The 16,454-nt window shown below is 45.3% G+C and overlaps 1 protein-coding gene across 2 annotated transcripts in view; it reads left to right on the forward strand.

The window, feature by feature from the left end:
• Nucleotides 1–16,454, forward strand: part of EGFR (epidermal growth factor receptor) — a 158,166-nt gene that overhangs the window by 102,735 nt on the left and 38,977 nt on the right. For both annotated transcript variants that reach the window (XM_019726357.3, XM_019726356.3), the window contains exons 2-10: nucleotides 3,683–3,834; nucleotides 4,697–4,880; nucleotides 7,367–7,501; nucleotides 8,975–9,043; nucleotides 9,938–10,056; nucleotides 11,891–12,032; nucleotides 13,907–14,023; nucleotides 15,642–15,768; nucleotides 15,862–15,935. In XM_019726357.3, the coding sequence (XP_019581916.2) occupies nucleotides 3,683–3,834; nucleotides 4,697–4,880; nucleotides 7,367–7,501; nucleotides 8,975–9,043; nucleotides 9,938–10,056; nucleotides 11,891–12,032; nucleotides 13,907–14,023; nucleotides 15,642–15,768; nucleotides 15,862–15,935 (1,119 nt within the window). The remainder of the gene's footprint in view (nucleotides 1–3,682; nucleotides 3,835–4,696; nucleotides 4,881–7,366; nucleotides 7,502–8,974; nucleotides 9,044–9,937; nucleotides 10,057–11,890; nucleotides 12,033–13,906; nucleotides 14,024–15,641; nucleotides 15,769–15,861; nucleotides 15,936–16,454) is intronic.

Here is a 16,454-nt window from a genome sequence, read left to right on the forward strand (position 1 = left end):
ACATCCTGCCCCCGCCACCTCTTCCATCAGACACAGGAGAACAAGAAAGGCAGAGACCCATGTCAAATCATCCAAGACTCGGCCAACACTGCTTTCATGTCTGATAGCAATGCAATGACATGTGTGTGTGTACACATCACAGCAGTCAGTCCAACGATACGTGTGTGTGTACATATACGTTTGTCTATTCCACCTCTCCCCACTATAGATATGAATAAACCATATACATTTACATATTCACAGACAAGTAGTTATGCTAAGTGTGGTAAATGCCAACCAGGAAAAGATGCAGAGTAATGTGACACAATGTAATGGTAACTACTTAAGCTAATCTGGTTCCTGAACGGGCCGTTCTGTGGGGGTGCCCTTTGAGTTGGGATCTCAGTATAAAAGGGATACAAAGACGCAAAGATCTGGGAGAAATGGAAGAGCGTCCCTGCTGTTCGATGGGCCATCCCTGAAGTGGGCACCACTGCGCTTGCTGGAGAGAAACGGGGTGTGGCTGGGACAGTGAGGGGGGCTGAGAGGAGACAGCTGCTGTGGGGTGTGATTTCTGCGTCAAACCGAGGTGCTCTGCAGAAAATGGGGCAAGGATAAAAATGGCCCGAGACAGCTTCGGGGGCCAAGGGGAGACAGTCACAGGGCCTGACTACTTTGGTAACCGTTAATGTGTAGTTTGAGAAAACAACAAATTAAAACAATTATAAATTTACTCAGGCAATTCCGAAAAGCGTGTAAGTGGATTTGGGGGAAATCTGGAGCAACGTCTTTTCACGCTGCACCTTAATCTGCATTTCAGATCTGCCCAGGCTTGTGGGCAGAGAGGTGTATACCCCATCCTGACACAGGACAGCCCTACCCCGTAAAAACAAGGGCACTTCAAGACTTAAAGGAGGCAGATTGTTTTTCTTTTCAGTCAAGATAAACTGGGGTGTTCTTGAGAAAAAGAATAACCAGGCCATAGATCAGCCCTAGATGTCCCAGGATATTACGCAGGTAACTTCCCACAAAACGCTTGCCTGAATCTTCACTAAAAGCTTGAGTGCAACATGTCAACACGGATGAGTCTCAAAACCACTGCTCTGTGAAGCTGGACTTATGCAGAAGGGCAATGCCGCGTGATCCCATCCACATGAAATCCTAAAACAGGCTCGTCTGTTCTAAGTGGAAACCAGTCAGCTCTGGGCCATGGTGTGGGGGTGGGCGTGGCCTGGGGAGGGACGTGAGGAGCTTCCGAGGGTGACGGTCTCCTGTATCGTGCGAGGCGTGCAGGCTACGTGGGTGTGTGCATTTGTGCAAACTTGATTATCTCAGTTTGTGCATGTTACCTCAACAACCCTAAACTAATATTGAACTGTAATCAGAGGCATGCCTGGGTAAAGTGTACTGATGTCTGTACCTTCCTGTAAAATGCATCAAAAACAAGACAAAACAAACAGCAAAATGCTGATCTATAAGGGTGTTCAGCAGACCGTTCTCTGAGCTTTTCTATACCCTTAGGAGTCTTCACAATAAAATCTGAGGACAAAACGCTAAGGGCTTTGTCAGGCTCGCGTCCCCGGGCCTGCTGCTCTTGATTCCGTTGAATTTGTCTTTAGATTTGCACGAGGTGGAGCCAATCACTTTTTGAATGAATGAATGAAAGCACAAGTACAGTCTTTTTGAAATTATTTTTTCTATGATGAAATGGCTAAACTTACATGGCACCTGTTCCTTTTCCACTGACACAGGTTCTTTTCTCACAGGTTTAATAATACAAATGCTTTGGTTCAGCTGGGAGAGACTTACAAGCTGATATCCTTGATCATTTAAAATGAAGGCCACTGTTACTGTTCCCACCCCTCTGTATACTGAAGTGTGCTGCAGCCCTAAGTTCTAGTTGGCCCTGTTCACCTGGCTGGAGCAAAGGTCCACCTGTACGTGTGGCTACCTCCACCGCAGCCAATCCGTTAGGCTGAAATTTAGAGACCATGGTCTGTCAGCGAGGAAAGCAGTTTGTGTTCCAAGGTGTGCCAACTGAAAGGTTATGCGCTATTGACAAAACCCTGTGCCCATATCGGTGGCACCCTTAAGGACCTGAGGATTGGGAAACCAACCTGGCCCCATCGGCATGCGTTGCCGCCAACTGTGTACAACTGTTCCCACTTGAGGCTGCCATCAAAGCAGCCCATGGTCCTGGGAGAAAACAGCCCAGAGGTGTTAGGTCAGCCCAGTGTTACGCTTGGAAGAATTATGGAATCAACCATGCTGCCCTTGGGGCCAGTAGATAGAGACTTGTCTACTCTCCTAGTTCCCATGTGACAGTTCTCTCTGCCATCGAATTTGAATGAGACCACAAAACGGGAGAAGAGGGAAATCCCCATAGAATCAAAGAGGAGATGAAGATTGCTTCATATCTAATGCTGGTGTGAATGCTTTGCGTTGGTTATGTGGTGTCTGAATGTGTGCTCTCTGCTGTGACACCGAAAGACAAGGGCCGATCGTCAGATGACGCTCTTCAGAACAATTTCCATAGAGGGAGAACAAAGGAGTCTATATCACAGCAACGTAAAGTAGAAAGAGTTCCCGAAGAAAGTACCTGCCTGTTGACTTTGGCCTTGTCTGTGTGCCCAGCCACCTGCTTACTGATTGCAGTTGTGCAGACGGAAGGACCCGGCCAGTTCTGAATTTCACCTCCAAAGCCAGAGGCCATATTTCTTCACTCTGATGATAATTTTGGTTCAAAGTATAGTCCCTTAACAAGCTCCCTGCTTCAAAAGCCCCAAACCTCTTTGTTTTGTTATGCCTGCCTAAACATGCCTTTAAAGAGCTGGGTCTGTAAATATGACTTTATTATAATCCTTGGCTTTTAAAACAGACTGCTACCAAGGGTATTTCCAGAGTCTACCTTTGTCCCCTAATTTAGTTTTTTTTTTTGGATTGAGTTTGCTACCTTAGAACATTAGGGAGTTGAGTATGCTCAGGTTGTGTACTGGCAGGGGACGCAAAGCAATTGAAACTCCACCTGTGTGGGGTGGCTTTGCACAGAGTGTGGACACACAGGAGGACGCGGTGGTTTCTCAGTTGCTGAGCGTGTTTTTAAATGTACGTTTTCATTTTGCTATTTGCTAGATCTTATATAATTAGACCTTTGGTTTATTCTTTGAGGCACTCGTTTAGAAGAATATTTTTAATCTCCAGCCAGCTGGGTTCTAATTTACCTTCTCGTCATTGATTTTAGGTTGTACAATGTGGTCAGAATATATTGCCTAGTGTGTATTGCGTTCATAAATATTCTTTAGACACACACGTGACATGCTGTCTGTTTGCAAAGTAAAAAGTTTATTACATAGTTATTAACTCAACATTGTAATTATATTATTTATGTGCCTCGTGATGTGTGTTTTTTGCCTACTAAAGCTCTTACAGACTATTTTATCTTAAAGATTGTCATAGACTTCCATCTGTTTCCCTTTGATTCTTTAACATTTTTAAACAAGTCGATGCACTGCAGGGATGAACTGCACCTTATAGACACTGAGTCATTTTTTTGTCACGTTTGCCTTAAATTACCTTTGACCAGATTTAACATTGTAAGTCGCTGAAGCACACCAAGTTAGTTGAAGTTTGTGAATATTGTTTTGTTTTAGTTTTGCCACTTTACTTGGCATTTCATGTGATCTCTCTCTCTCTTTTTTTCCAGTTTGTCAAGGTACAAATAACAAGCTTACCCAGCTGGGCACTTATGAAGACCACTTCCTGAGCCTCCAAAGGATGCTGAATAACTGTGAGGTGGTCCTCGGAAACTTGGAAATTACCTACATGCAAAGGAATTATGACCTTTCCTTCTTAAAGGTTAGTTCAATGAATGTGATTGTCTTACCCAAACATAATAGAAGTAAATATAAGTAAATAAAGGCCTTGGTAGACTTTCTGTGGATGTGTATTTGCTTTTGCTGTGGCAATTCAAGTCCTAGGGAACCACAGAAGCAAGTTTATAAGAACGCCACTTTCCCAGATAGTGTCAAGTTATAAAAGAATATCAAAGAGAAACAGGCTAGACTGGCCTTCCACTATCATCATAGACACTGATATGAATCATTTCACCATTGCTTCAGCTGTGGTATCCTGGAATACTGGCTCTACATTTTGTAAAAGCTCTGCTTTGTAGCATCTGCCCATTTCCTTGGTGTAAATACTCTCACCATCGTTGATTTCCAGCTACAAGGAGTTTAACAACCAGTTCACAAAATTCCAGAATATTTGCAGTAGGCTCTAGCCAGCTCTGAAGCCCTCAGAGTTTGATGGTAGTTGAACTTCGGATTGGATTGGCCCACCTCTGGTGTGTGTGCGTGTGTGTGTGGTGTGTGTGTGTGTTTCAGTGAGAAAGCAGGCAAGAGAGATACAAAATAAATTAATAAAGCATTTGCATTTCCATCTGCGTGTGTTGACCGCCAGGCAAAACGAGTCACAGCGTTCCTAAATAGGCTCATTGCCCTTCGTTACCGCCAGCAGGCTGGAGAGACACAAGCGCAGGAATCGCCATGAATCCCATCACCTCCCGTGCCCTCAGCTGTAACCATCTGCGTGCTTCACGTTTGTCAGTCACTCGAGTGCGTGGTTCAGTTAGGTGTCCTGGGCTCTCTGGACCCGTTTTAGACCTTGCCTTCCCAAGGTCCTCAAAAGAGAAATAACATGTTCACGTTTTGTCTCCTAGACCATCCAGGAGGTTGCCGGCTACGTCCTCATTGCCCTCAACGTAGTGGAGAGGATTCCTTTGGAAAACCTGCAGATCATCCGAGGAAATGTGCTCTTTGAAAACACCCATGCCTTATCAGTCTTATCCAACTACGGTGCAAACAAAACAGGACTGAGGGAGCTGCCCATGAGAAACTTACAGGGTGAGAGGCCGGGGCACGGGGGGCTGTGAATGTGTAAACGCAGACAGCCAGTTGGTTGAGATTCAGCGAACCTGTCACTTTTCTTAATTCCACTCAGAGAAGACTTTTACTCATTAAGTACAAATGTATTGCGTGCCAGCCACGTGCAAGATACAGCACGTGGAAGTTCCCAAAAAGATGGAAAACAATGAGATGGGAAGGGAAGACGTAAGCCAGGTACTGGTTCTCCGGTGTTCACAGAAAAATATCCAGTGAGTTAGTAGGAAATGAGAAAGGTTCTGGGAAAAAGAGAGTATGACCAGACAACCTGGACTGGAAAGCAGACTTTGGGTGTCTAGGGAGTGAATCAACTACCAGTCTTATTATCTGACCTCAGGTGTAAGGGACATACATTAAAAATCAACTCCTGTTTGAAACCATGTTCAGAGTAAGAAGAGGGAAGGCATTACAGGAGAGTTTGAATTGAATTCTTGTGACTAGAACACGTGTGAGAGTCGTGTGGAAGGAAATATGGAAGATGATAAAAGAGATAGGAAGTTGATTTTTTTTTTTTAATTGAAGATAAAAGTGACTGTGCCCTCGCTCTATGGACAGTGCAGTGCCAGGCATGTTAAATGGGTCACTTCATTTAATGCCACAACCTTCCTGTGAAGCAGGTGTGACACTGTGCCATTTTACAAATAAAGAAATGGTGGCAACGGAACCTTCCAAAGGCCCCAAACTAGTTAGAAAAGTAAATCTCTGTCCTCAGATCCCTCACCGTTCCCGTGTGCTGTGCAATTCTGAATTACTGTAGATAAGGCACGTAGGACCTATTTCTGTTGTTGGTAGGGGGTTGTATAAATTAAAAATAATGTTATTAAATAATTCTTTTATGTAGATTATTTAATATTAGTTACATACTGTTATTGATAATTAACCCAGTGCCTGTCACAAAGTGAGCAGTCATTAAGTGTTGAAAGTAAAAATTAAAGGATGGCTGCCTCTGGATTACCTCTTTCTCTTCTGAGCTGCCAGGTGGGGGTACCTGCATCCTCCAGCACCTTTCCTTTTCACAAGTGCCGAAGGCAGGTGCTCTGTAAAGCCCCACCTCAACCTTCCTCCTACACTGCCTTTCTTGGTATCTTGGTCCGTTGTCCTAATTGTCACAGCAGTCTTGACATCCCTATTCTGTATTTCCAGTTCTGACCTCTCTGTCAGAGTCTCATCCACTTGACAGTGGCTCCGTCCCAAGTGAATATTGTCACTTGATTATCCTGCAGTCATCTCTGACTTCACATCCAAAGCTCCACAGTTCAGCCCTTTCTGACCTCCCAGCCTGCCTCTGTGATTCCTTTATTCTACACCATGCACTGAAGAACCTGCCCACCATTCCAGCATCTGTGCCTCTGCCCTGACTCTGGCTTCCTCAAGGCCCCGGTACCCTCCCTGCATTTCCCTCTACAGGCAGCTCCTGTCAGCCTCCCGGGAAATGTCATTCTTTCCAGCAGCCTCAGAGATCTCCCTGCAGAGAACCGTTCATTTTCCACGTTGGTGCTTTGTGTGCATGTGGCACATGCATTCCTTGCCTGCGGATTGGTGGGCACTATTTATGTATCTGTCTTTAAATTACAGACAGTCGTAGGACCATTGCAAGGATTAACACAGATAATGCGTATAAATCAACCAGCTCAGTACCTCACCCCACTGTGTACCGTGGCCTTCTGTGGGCATGAGCTCGGTCACTGTCTGTTCTTGCTGTCTCCCCATGCATGTCCGGTCTTAGAAGCCAACTTGTCTGATTCCTGTTTGCAGACCCCACACAGAACTTGCTACAGTATTTTGTGCATCTAAGTCATTCAGTAAAAGTTACATTTCACGTCATTGATACAATGCTCTCCCTTTTCTCCGGCTTGATATCTTTTGTTTTTTATCACCCTTGATTTTTCATGTCCTATCACTTGTTCCTTTGAAACAATCGTTCTGTCTTCCATGTCCTTTGCATTCCTGTGTCTGCCCTATCTCTTCATCACACATACAGATCCTTCTTGCCACACATCACTTGCATACCCCTCCCAGCATTAGCACCGTCTCCTGGCATTGCCAGCCCACCATGCTAGTGATGGCCTCCACCCTTCCTGCCCCATCGGCCCCTGCAGATATCGACATCATATGGTCATTCCAGTGCAGCCTGGATCAGCCTCCCAGGAAACACAAACTCACTGAATGCCGTGTCCCCCGACTCAAGCGTTTACCTTCCTTTCTCCCTGTATTTCTACATTCTGGTCATTTGTTTGTTCAAAGGCCCAATGCAGGGGAGAACTGAACTCCTCCACGGCACTACCCTCATCTCATGTTCCATCTGCCCCACAGAAGTTCTGTGGGGGGTCTCGCTTGTACACTCGCACCTTTTTAGCTGAGTTCGACATGTAAAGAAATGCATGCCTGCTTCTCGAGAGCTTGGAAGGGACAGCAGTTGTGCTCACTCGGGTTCCTTCCTCACACAGAAATCCTGCAGGGCGCCGTGCGATTCAACAACAATCCTGTCCTCTGCAACATGGACACCATCCAGTGGTCGGACATTGTCGACAGCAGTTTTCTGAGCAATATGTCGATGGACTTTCAGAACCAACTGGACAGCTGTAAGTATTCCACAAGCCTCCCTGCTGCCTCCAGCTCCTGGGCTGGGGGCGGAGCTGTAGAGTGGTGGGGTGGCAGGAGAGAAGGCCAAGTTACAGAGGGCACATTAATCTAAAACAAAGAATAGTAAACAAAGGATCTGCCCACTAGAGGAGACCTGCTGAAGGCGGAGTTATAGGCAGACCTTGAATTCACTGGTTGGCAAATGTTTTCCTCTGTGACACAAAGGTGCCATTAAGCATTTTTAAGTCTTTTCCTTTTATAAGCTTCTCACGTGCCTGTAATAGAAATTTGAAAAATATGGGGAAGTATAGGTAACATGTAAAAATAACGTGACAGCTCTATACAGACACATCACTTTGAACATTTCTATGTATGACTTTTGCTCTTTCCTCTCTGTCCCTTTCTCTCTGGTCTCCCTTCCTTTGCAACGTACAGTCTCATCAATTCAGGCTTCAGCCTCGCCGTCTTTCATCAGCCTCACATTCACGCCCTCCACCCCTGGTGGTGGTTGTCAAAGCTGCCTGTCATATTCACGGGGTGTCCTGGTCTGACAATCACTCGGTGTATCATCAGCTCTTGCACTTGACATCTATTATACATTCTTCCAGAGACTAAATTCTTCTGATTGGGGGAGACTTGGGGACACAGATCAACTTCCTCAGGTTATTGTGTCTTTGCGGTGAGAGATAGTGGCAAGGCTGCTCGCTTTTTAGCAAATTTGGTGGTCAGCCTGATCTCTACCTACCAATAGAACACTTTGGTCCTCAGATTTCTCGATGTCAATAAAAACTAAATGCAACTAATGAGATTAAATGCTGTTGTAGCTGTAATTTGTAGTTGACCATCATTTATAAAAACTGCAAAAATTGATCAATATTTTCAGACAGTAACTTGCAAATTAATAGCTGAGGTTTTAGATAATCAACAACATGTACACCCTGTGGACATTTCCCCCTTTGTGCCGCATCTGTGCCTCTCTCTGGCTAGAGTCCAGGAGTTTATAGTTGCAGGAGCCCATCTCCGCAGGACGACTCACCCATCCAGTCACTCACGATGGGACATAGCAAAAGTGTAGCGGGTGCATGCCTACCCCTCCAGGTTAGATACTCAATATTATTGTGGGAGATGCTGGAAAATTCACCAGGCCTGAGCAGGTTTGAAACCTGAACCCTTGAGTTCAGTAAAATCTCAGTTTTTGTGGCCTGTGACAAGTCCATCATCACTGCCTCAGTTTCCACAGCTGAAATGTAAATAAAAGCAGTTCGTGGTTCGTCTTTTTTTTTCTTATGAGAGGCTTTTAAATCATCTTACAAACCAACCAGCTGAACAAACAGAGAATAAGACATTAGAAAGCTATTCCTCGTTCCTAAAATGTTACTTTGCTTAGGGTCTTAGAAAGGGGGCCATTAGTTTCTTGTCATTTGTTCCCTTTCACTAAGATAATGAATTTAACTATTACTCTTATATTTTAGGCCAAAAGTGTGACCCAAGTTGTCCCAATGGAAGCTGCTGGGGAGCGGGAAAGGAAAACTGTCAGAAACGTAAGTCAGTGAGCAGAGTTTCAGATAAATCTGTGGCCACCTCCTCCCCCTTACACTTAGCTGCTTATGTTGGTTTTCCCTTTGAAGACTCCAAAAAGCATTCTTGACTGTAAGGCTGGATGTTAGCTGTCTGTCCTGTGAATGACAGTCCTGCAAATCTCCCTGCCAGCGGTTAATCCAGTGTGGGCTATTTGGGGCACTTCAGCCTGTCATCAGTAAGTGAAAGCCAGCGACCCATTACCAGTCATTCTCTGAACATTGTTTGGCAGATTTTCCTGGAAATGGAAGACTGGTCTGTGTTACCTGAGTCACTGTACGTCTTGTTTCCTCACCCTTCCCCACCTTTGATACCCAGCTACATAGAAGCATAAGTCACTTTTTTCAAGAGGGTTTTTTTTTTTTTTTCCTTCAGGAATCCTAGTGTAGGAGCATGGATGGCCAAGGAATCTGGGGACACGTCAGCTTAAAAGCTGACCGTCTGTCCTTAACAGATCATCTGTTATGTGACATGACTGTGACGTCCCTTTAAACACTACTTCCCGGCGTGCATTTCTGCTGTTCGTATGTGCTTTCTGTGTTACCCCAGAACTCAGTTCTAACCAGTATCTAATATTTAGCCGGCCGGAAAGTCTAGGCTTGATCTACTCAGTGCTCCTAAGTGATTAAAAATAAATAGGGGGGGAAAAAAACAGAGGCGCGATAAAGAAAAATCATGATTCGATTGAATCTGGCAGAATGTGACGTTTCGGGACTTTCACAAGCCTCAGAATCACTAAATCCATCCTTCTGTTCACTTTTTCATCCACTGTTTGCAAGTGCTTTGCAAGGTCCCCGGGGATGACGTTTCCATTGTCCCCACTCTTCAGCTCACAAGTGACCTTTGCTCCTTTGCAGTGACCAAACTCATCTGTGCCCAGCAGTGTTCAGGACGCTGTCGTGGCAAGTCTCCCAGCGACTGCTGCCACAACCAGTGTGCAGCCGGCTGCACGGGGCCCCGGGAGAGCGACTGCCTGGTAAGACCCGCTTCCCGCAGCCTCCACTCCATGGTGTGGGGCCTGCAGGCGCTGGGCGCTGACCCCAACCACCACTGTACGGGGCTTCTCTGCCCCAGGGTCCAGAGGAGCTCCCTGTGGTTGCAATGTATCGATTAGCGTTTGCAGTAGCAGCAGCAAGGATGTTGTCCTTTGCCAGGTAACAAAGCACCTTTTATTGTCCTGCCTCCACCACTTACTTTGTGACCTTCGGCAAATTCTGGGACCGCTCTGTGCCTCGGTTTCCTCCTCTGACAATGGTGGATAATGGAGTACCTGTCTGTTAAGTGGTCTAAATGGAATAACGTGTGTGGCATTCCTAACTAGGCCCTGGGCATAGAATGAGCATAAATACGAGCCGCTTGTCAGGGATGTTGGCAGTAGCTACATCATCACACCATTTGTGGTTTCATTTAATTCTCACTACAAACCTAGGGAGTTGACACCGTAAAGGCCCCTGAGATATACACAGAGATGTTAAGAGACCCGCCCAGCACCACACAGATCTTGAGTGGCACGGCTGGGACTCCGTTTGGACCTCATGCACCACTTCTGCTCTTTCTACCACAGCCCAGATGCCTCCTGCCTGCTCCCCTGCCCCCCAAAGGGTCATGAAGTACTCGCTTTTGTCCTGTTTCTGCAGAAAAAGCCTTGCTCACCACGTGGGCTGTGGATGCCACACGTAGGCTGCACCTTGATTGTGAGCAGTCCTGGAGACTCCAGGGCTGGCATATGTGAGTCCTGGAGGCAGGGCCGAGTGTGACGAGACAAGGAGGCCCACCTGAGGTGGAAGCCAAAAGACTAGTTTCAGAGACGGGGAGGTTTTTAAATTCCAAAGGCTGCACCTGGCCCAGGATTTTGACTCAGCTGATCTGGGCTGATTGTAAGGTGCAGCTTGAGGGGAAATATGGCATGCAATTCTTCCAGCCACCACTGTCTTTGGTCTGCTCCTTTGTGCATGCCACCCTTCCTCCGCAAGGTTTTCTGCTGTCTGGCAATCAATTCTAAAACGTATCCTCCAGCGTTCTTTGTAAAGGAACCCAGTGTAAATGGAGTTTAAAAATAATGTCCCTCCATAGTTACCACCCTAGTGTAAGAACTCCTTTCATTTTGTCAGTTAAGAAAGAGATGTATTTTTGTATCATCATAATCCAGAGTATCATAGCTGGGAGAGTATATTTAGGAAAAAACATGCTTAAAGAGAAAGGACTTTCAACTGTATTGACAGTACTTTGGTAGATTTTCCAGCTCTACCCGAACATCTGAGCTTTAAGAACTGTCACCTGAGCTTTCTGACGGAATCAGAACAGTGCTGAGTGTCCCTGATCAGCTTGACCAGCACATGTCGCCCCTCCTGTGACAGGTGTTACACTAAACATCAAAGGTTTTTCCAAATAAGAGGCAACAAGCATTTATTTGCGATCAAAAGAAAGAACAGCTATTGGGGACGCATGATTCAGGCAGGAGCCCAAACGGTGTCCCAATTAGGAGACAAAGGCGAGGGATATTCATGAGAAAGGGAAGGGGGGCAGTTGCATTCACGGAAGGAAGGATTTCTATTGGTGCAGATAACAACATAGTGACACTCATTCTAAACAGCGTTTTTCATTTTCAGCCCAGTAGTTACAATATCTATTTTTTTTTTTTTTTGCAAACAGTTCTTTGGGGCACAATGTTGCTTTCGGGCCAGTCAGAGGTTATTTTGCCCCGTTTTAACATCCTGAAGGTTTGAGGCATGAGACGTGCAGGGCAGTTCTCTGGGTGGCAGCTCTGATTCCATTTTAAAGTGTTCCCGTTCATATTCTTTCTTACACAGGTCTGCCGCAGGTTCCGAGATGAAGCCACGTGCAAGGACACTTGCCCACCACTTATGCTCTACAACCCCACCACCTACCAGATGGACGTCAACTCAGAGGGAAAATACAGCTTTGGCGCCACCTGTGTGAAGAAATGCCCCCGTGAGTGCATCTTATAGGAAACCCTTTATTTATCAGGCATCGGTTTCCTGTTTTGTCTCCTGGAATCCATGAGGCCATGTCTCCGGTAGTCTTTGTGTCGGTGTGTTTGCCTCATTGTCAGGCATATAACTAGGGGCCTATCCTATCCGAGTGCATGTGAGGGGTAGGTCGCTGCCCCAGGTGACAGGTGATGGCTGCTGTCTTTTGTTCATTAGCATTTCTCTTGCGATGGTGGCCAGGACAGGAAACACACCTGTTGTACAGCCCCCAGAACTGAGGTCCTGCTGTGTTAGTCTAGAATATTCAGCCGTCTCATTGGCACACATACCATGGCCATTGGACCCTTTCACTGTTTGGCTCTTGTACCAAGCAGGTATTTAATAGACCTAAATTAGAGAGTATGTCACAAGACATGCCTTGTTTAGTGGTTGCAATTCTGGTGAAAGTTGTGCCCTACAGGGGAGTTTTGTTTGTTGTTTTAATTCTTTGGGCTGTGTTTTGCGCCTTTGTATTTGCAGTCTATTGGCGGCTACTGTGTTTATGGAAATGGCGACATGAATTATTTCCTAATAGAGAAGGCATAGTGTTGTCTAATTAAAGAAACCCATCTTGATTTCTAGGATGGGAGATTAAGAAAAAAATTCTAAGAGCAATTACGAGGGGTGATTTGCCTTAGCAGATGTGTGGGGATGAAAATCTTAAAATTCTGTACAGAAAAAATAACACAGAGATCTAATAATAAGCCATTGTAAGGTAAATGACAAGCTAAGGTAAAGAAAAACTATCACAGTTATGACATAGATATAATCTCTGAGAGAGTGCTTAATACGTGGAGTTTTGAAATCCACAGGAGAACACTTAGAGCCTAAGAGAGCTAAAGCAAACAACTCACAGAAGACAATGGCCGGGGACTATGTTTGAAGATCTACTTGAGGTGGTCAAAACAGGAGCATAGACACCTGCTGAAGAATGTTAATGTTTGTGTTAATATTAACACAAATTAGTTCAAGAGTGAGGGGAGGCTTGACACAAAACCAGGTGGTCCACCAGGCGGGAGGGGACCACGCAAGTGAGGTGTCAGCCCCAGAAATTAAATGCAACCTGAAATGTCCCTGCATGGGTCGAAGAGTGTCTTTGTTTAGGTTCATGTACTGGTTTCCCCAAAAATAAGACCTATCTGGGCCATCAGCTGTAATGCGTCTTTTGGAGCAAAAATTAAATAAGATCTGGTATTATTATATTATTATGCTATGTTATGTTATGTTATGTTATGCTATGCTATGCTATGCTACGCTACGCTACGCTACGCTACGCTACGCTACGCTACGTTACGTTACGTTACGTTACGTTACGTTACGTTACGTTACGTTACGTTACGTTACGTTACGTTATGTTATGTTATGTTATGTTATATTATACAAGACTGGGTCTTATAGTAAAATAATACCTGGTCTTATATTAACTTTTGCTCCATTAGAGCTGATTGTCCGGCTAGGTCTTATTTTGGGGGAAACACAGTGTTTTTAATAAACATCCAAGCTTTAACCGTAAGTCCTGAAGGTAAACCTTACAGGAAAACGTGAGCTGCAAAGAAGTGTTTCAAACTTGGGAGCGGGTACGATGCTTTTTTCGTCTCTTGCGCATCTGTTTCCCGCCTGTGATGAAATATCTTTGTTCCTCCATATCATGGTCTGGAAAGCTATGAAAACTCTTGAACTCAAATCCTTTTCAATTTTCAGCCTTTCGTTCTTTGTCCTTGAAATAAACAAAGCCAGAGACTCATGGGCCCTTTTCATCAGCCCCGTTACAGGACATGAGCACCAGCCACACCTGGTACTGCTTTCACCACCTTCCTTTTGTTGTCTCTCCCCCAGGGAACTACGTGGTGACAGATCACGGGTCGTGCGTCCGTGCCTGCAGTACTGACAGCTACGAGGTGGAGGAAGATGGGGTCCGCAAATGTAAAAAGTGCGAAGGGCCCTGTCGCAAAGGTAGGCGCCTCGGCCTTCTTGGGTTAGGCTTTCCTCTGGTCTGACGCTGGGTTCTCTGGGCCCCACCAGACCCCTCAGCCTTCACTTAGCACAGATTTGAGTAAATCTCTTCCTTCAGGCTCAGAAATTTGTTCCTTCCTTTATATTGTGCCCTGTTCTTGGAATATCCCCCTGGTCAATTTATCCCTGTTTATCCTTCACTTCATGTTTTATTCTGAACATTTTCAAACACCCCGAAATGGGGCAATAATTGTACAATGAACATCCATCTGTCCTTCCAATAAATTCACCAGTTTTTAATATCTTGCCGCATTGCTTTCACTCTCTCCAAGTTTGTGTTTATATATGTGTGTGTATGTGTATGGGTGTATGCGTCCACGTGTATGTGTGGTTCTTTTCTGAACCATGGGATGATAACAGGTATTATCACATTTCACGCTTACATATGTCAGCCTAGTTTCCTGCAAACGGCGACATTCTCCCAGGTAACGCAGGACAGTTTCACACTCATCCCGAGCTGAACATCGACTCAATACTACTTTACAGTATTAATTTAAACTTCTCTCTGCTGTCCCAGTAAGTCATATTTAGCTGTTTTTCAATCCAGAATCCGGTCAAGGATTGTGGATTTCATTTGGATGTCCTGTCTCTGTATTCTTCATTAATGAAGAACCATTTCTCAGTGTACCCCGCCCCACCCCTGTTTCCTTTCCTCTTCTGTGACCTGATGCTGTGAAGAGACTAGGCCACAGGTTTAGGATAGAGGACATTTGAGATGGAAATTCAGGAGTGGATATAAATTAACAAACGAGCTCGGAGTCCAGGAAAGGGTATTTGAGACTGACGTAGCAGTAGGACCCAGATCAAAGCATTTGACTGAAGTAAACACCATGGAAGAAAACCAGGTGAATTATCTGATAAAAGTTATTACAGTATTTCCTGGGATGTAATATCAGGCAGCCATGAAAAGTCATGTATGTGAATGTCTTTAATGATAGGACAAAAGTTCACAGCATAATAAGTAGGAAAAAACCCCACAAAATACTAACTACGTATCTAGTGTGATATAACCGTGGAATTTTCTGAAATACTAACGGTAGATAATGGAATTGCTGGTAACTTTGTTCCTCTTTATTCTGTTCTCAGCATTTTCTTAAATGAATGCATCTTACTCATAATTTTAAAAAACTATGTGTAATTTTTCTTTGAGGAGAAAACGAAGCTGCCACCCAGGTTAGGACGATGGAAAGGTGGTGAAGGCTGAGTCAGGGAACTAGCAGTGGGAGCCGTGCAGAGACCAGCACCCACAGCAGCGGGTGGATGGCACTGTTGTGGACAGGAAATAGCGTTGCTAAGAGCCATTAGACTGGGAAATAATGAGGAGAACGCAGTGCAGGGAGGACAGTAATGGCGTCTCCTTCTCTAATCCCTGCAACCCCAAGCCCCGCCACGGCTCCGGGTACCTAGCGGGCTCTCCATCACTGTTTGTTGAGTGAATGAATGACGGCATGGCGATGACAGTTCTCACGGCTATACCTCCTTTCCTGCTCTCTGCCTGTGGAACCCTAGCTTAATTCAACACATGTGAATGGAATAAACATCTCCTTTCTCTTCACAGTTTGCAACGGAATAGGAATTGGTGAATTTAAGGACACACTTTCCATAAACGCTACAAACATCAAGCACTTCAAAAATTGCACTGCCATCAGTGGGGATCTTCACATCCTCCCGGTGGCGTTTAAGGGGTAAGTGCCAGACTGAGTTACCAGCGTAGGTAGAGAAAACCAAAGTGTGCTTTGTACCCTGTTAATCACTCACCATTCTGTTACTTGTTTCAGTGACTCCTTCACACGTACTCCACCCCTAGATCCGAAGGAACTGGATATTCTAAAAACTGTGAAGGAAATCACAGGTGCGTGCTGTAGACATGTCATCGGAACATCAGTGGGAAATCTGTCTTTTCTAGAGAGAATTTTTAGACGCATTTTTCTTCTCTTTGGCATAAAAACATTTCTTCTGATGTGCTACCGTTAATGAGTAATTAGTTCTTTGATAGTTTTCAAAAATGCAATTTCCCCTGCCTGTGACGGGTGAACACTACGAGCAAAGACTCGGGTCCTTCCCGACTATGTGTGAACACGGCTAGTGCCTTGCCTCCCAGCCCAGGCCAGCCGTCCAGACAGCCCGTGAGGGATGAGGCAGGTAAAACAGTGGGGGGCAGCAGGGCTTGCAAGACTCGTGGACGAGACTTCACATCCCTGATCCTCACTGACAGGTCTCAGGTCCATGACTGCGATCAGAGCCCCACGTCATTCATCCCTAAAAAGGGAACAATTTGACCCAAATAACAAGATTGGTTTCGGGATTGGAACTAAAGAAGGAAACTAGGCAAATCTCCTTGTGTGCAAAAACAGCTCAATACACGGCCACT

The sequence above is a fragment of the Rhinolophus sinicus genome, chromosome 4 (genome assembly GCF_057876585.1).
Source record: "Rhinolophus sinicus isolate RSI-liver-muscle chromosome 4, RSI-T2T, whole genome shotgun sequence".
Taxonomy (NCBI): Eukaryota; Metazoa; Chordata; class Mammalia; order Chiroptera; family Rhinolophidae; genus Rhinolophus; species Rhinolophus sinicus.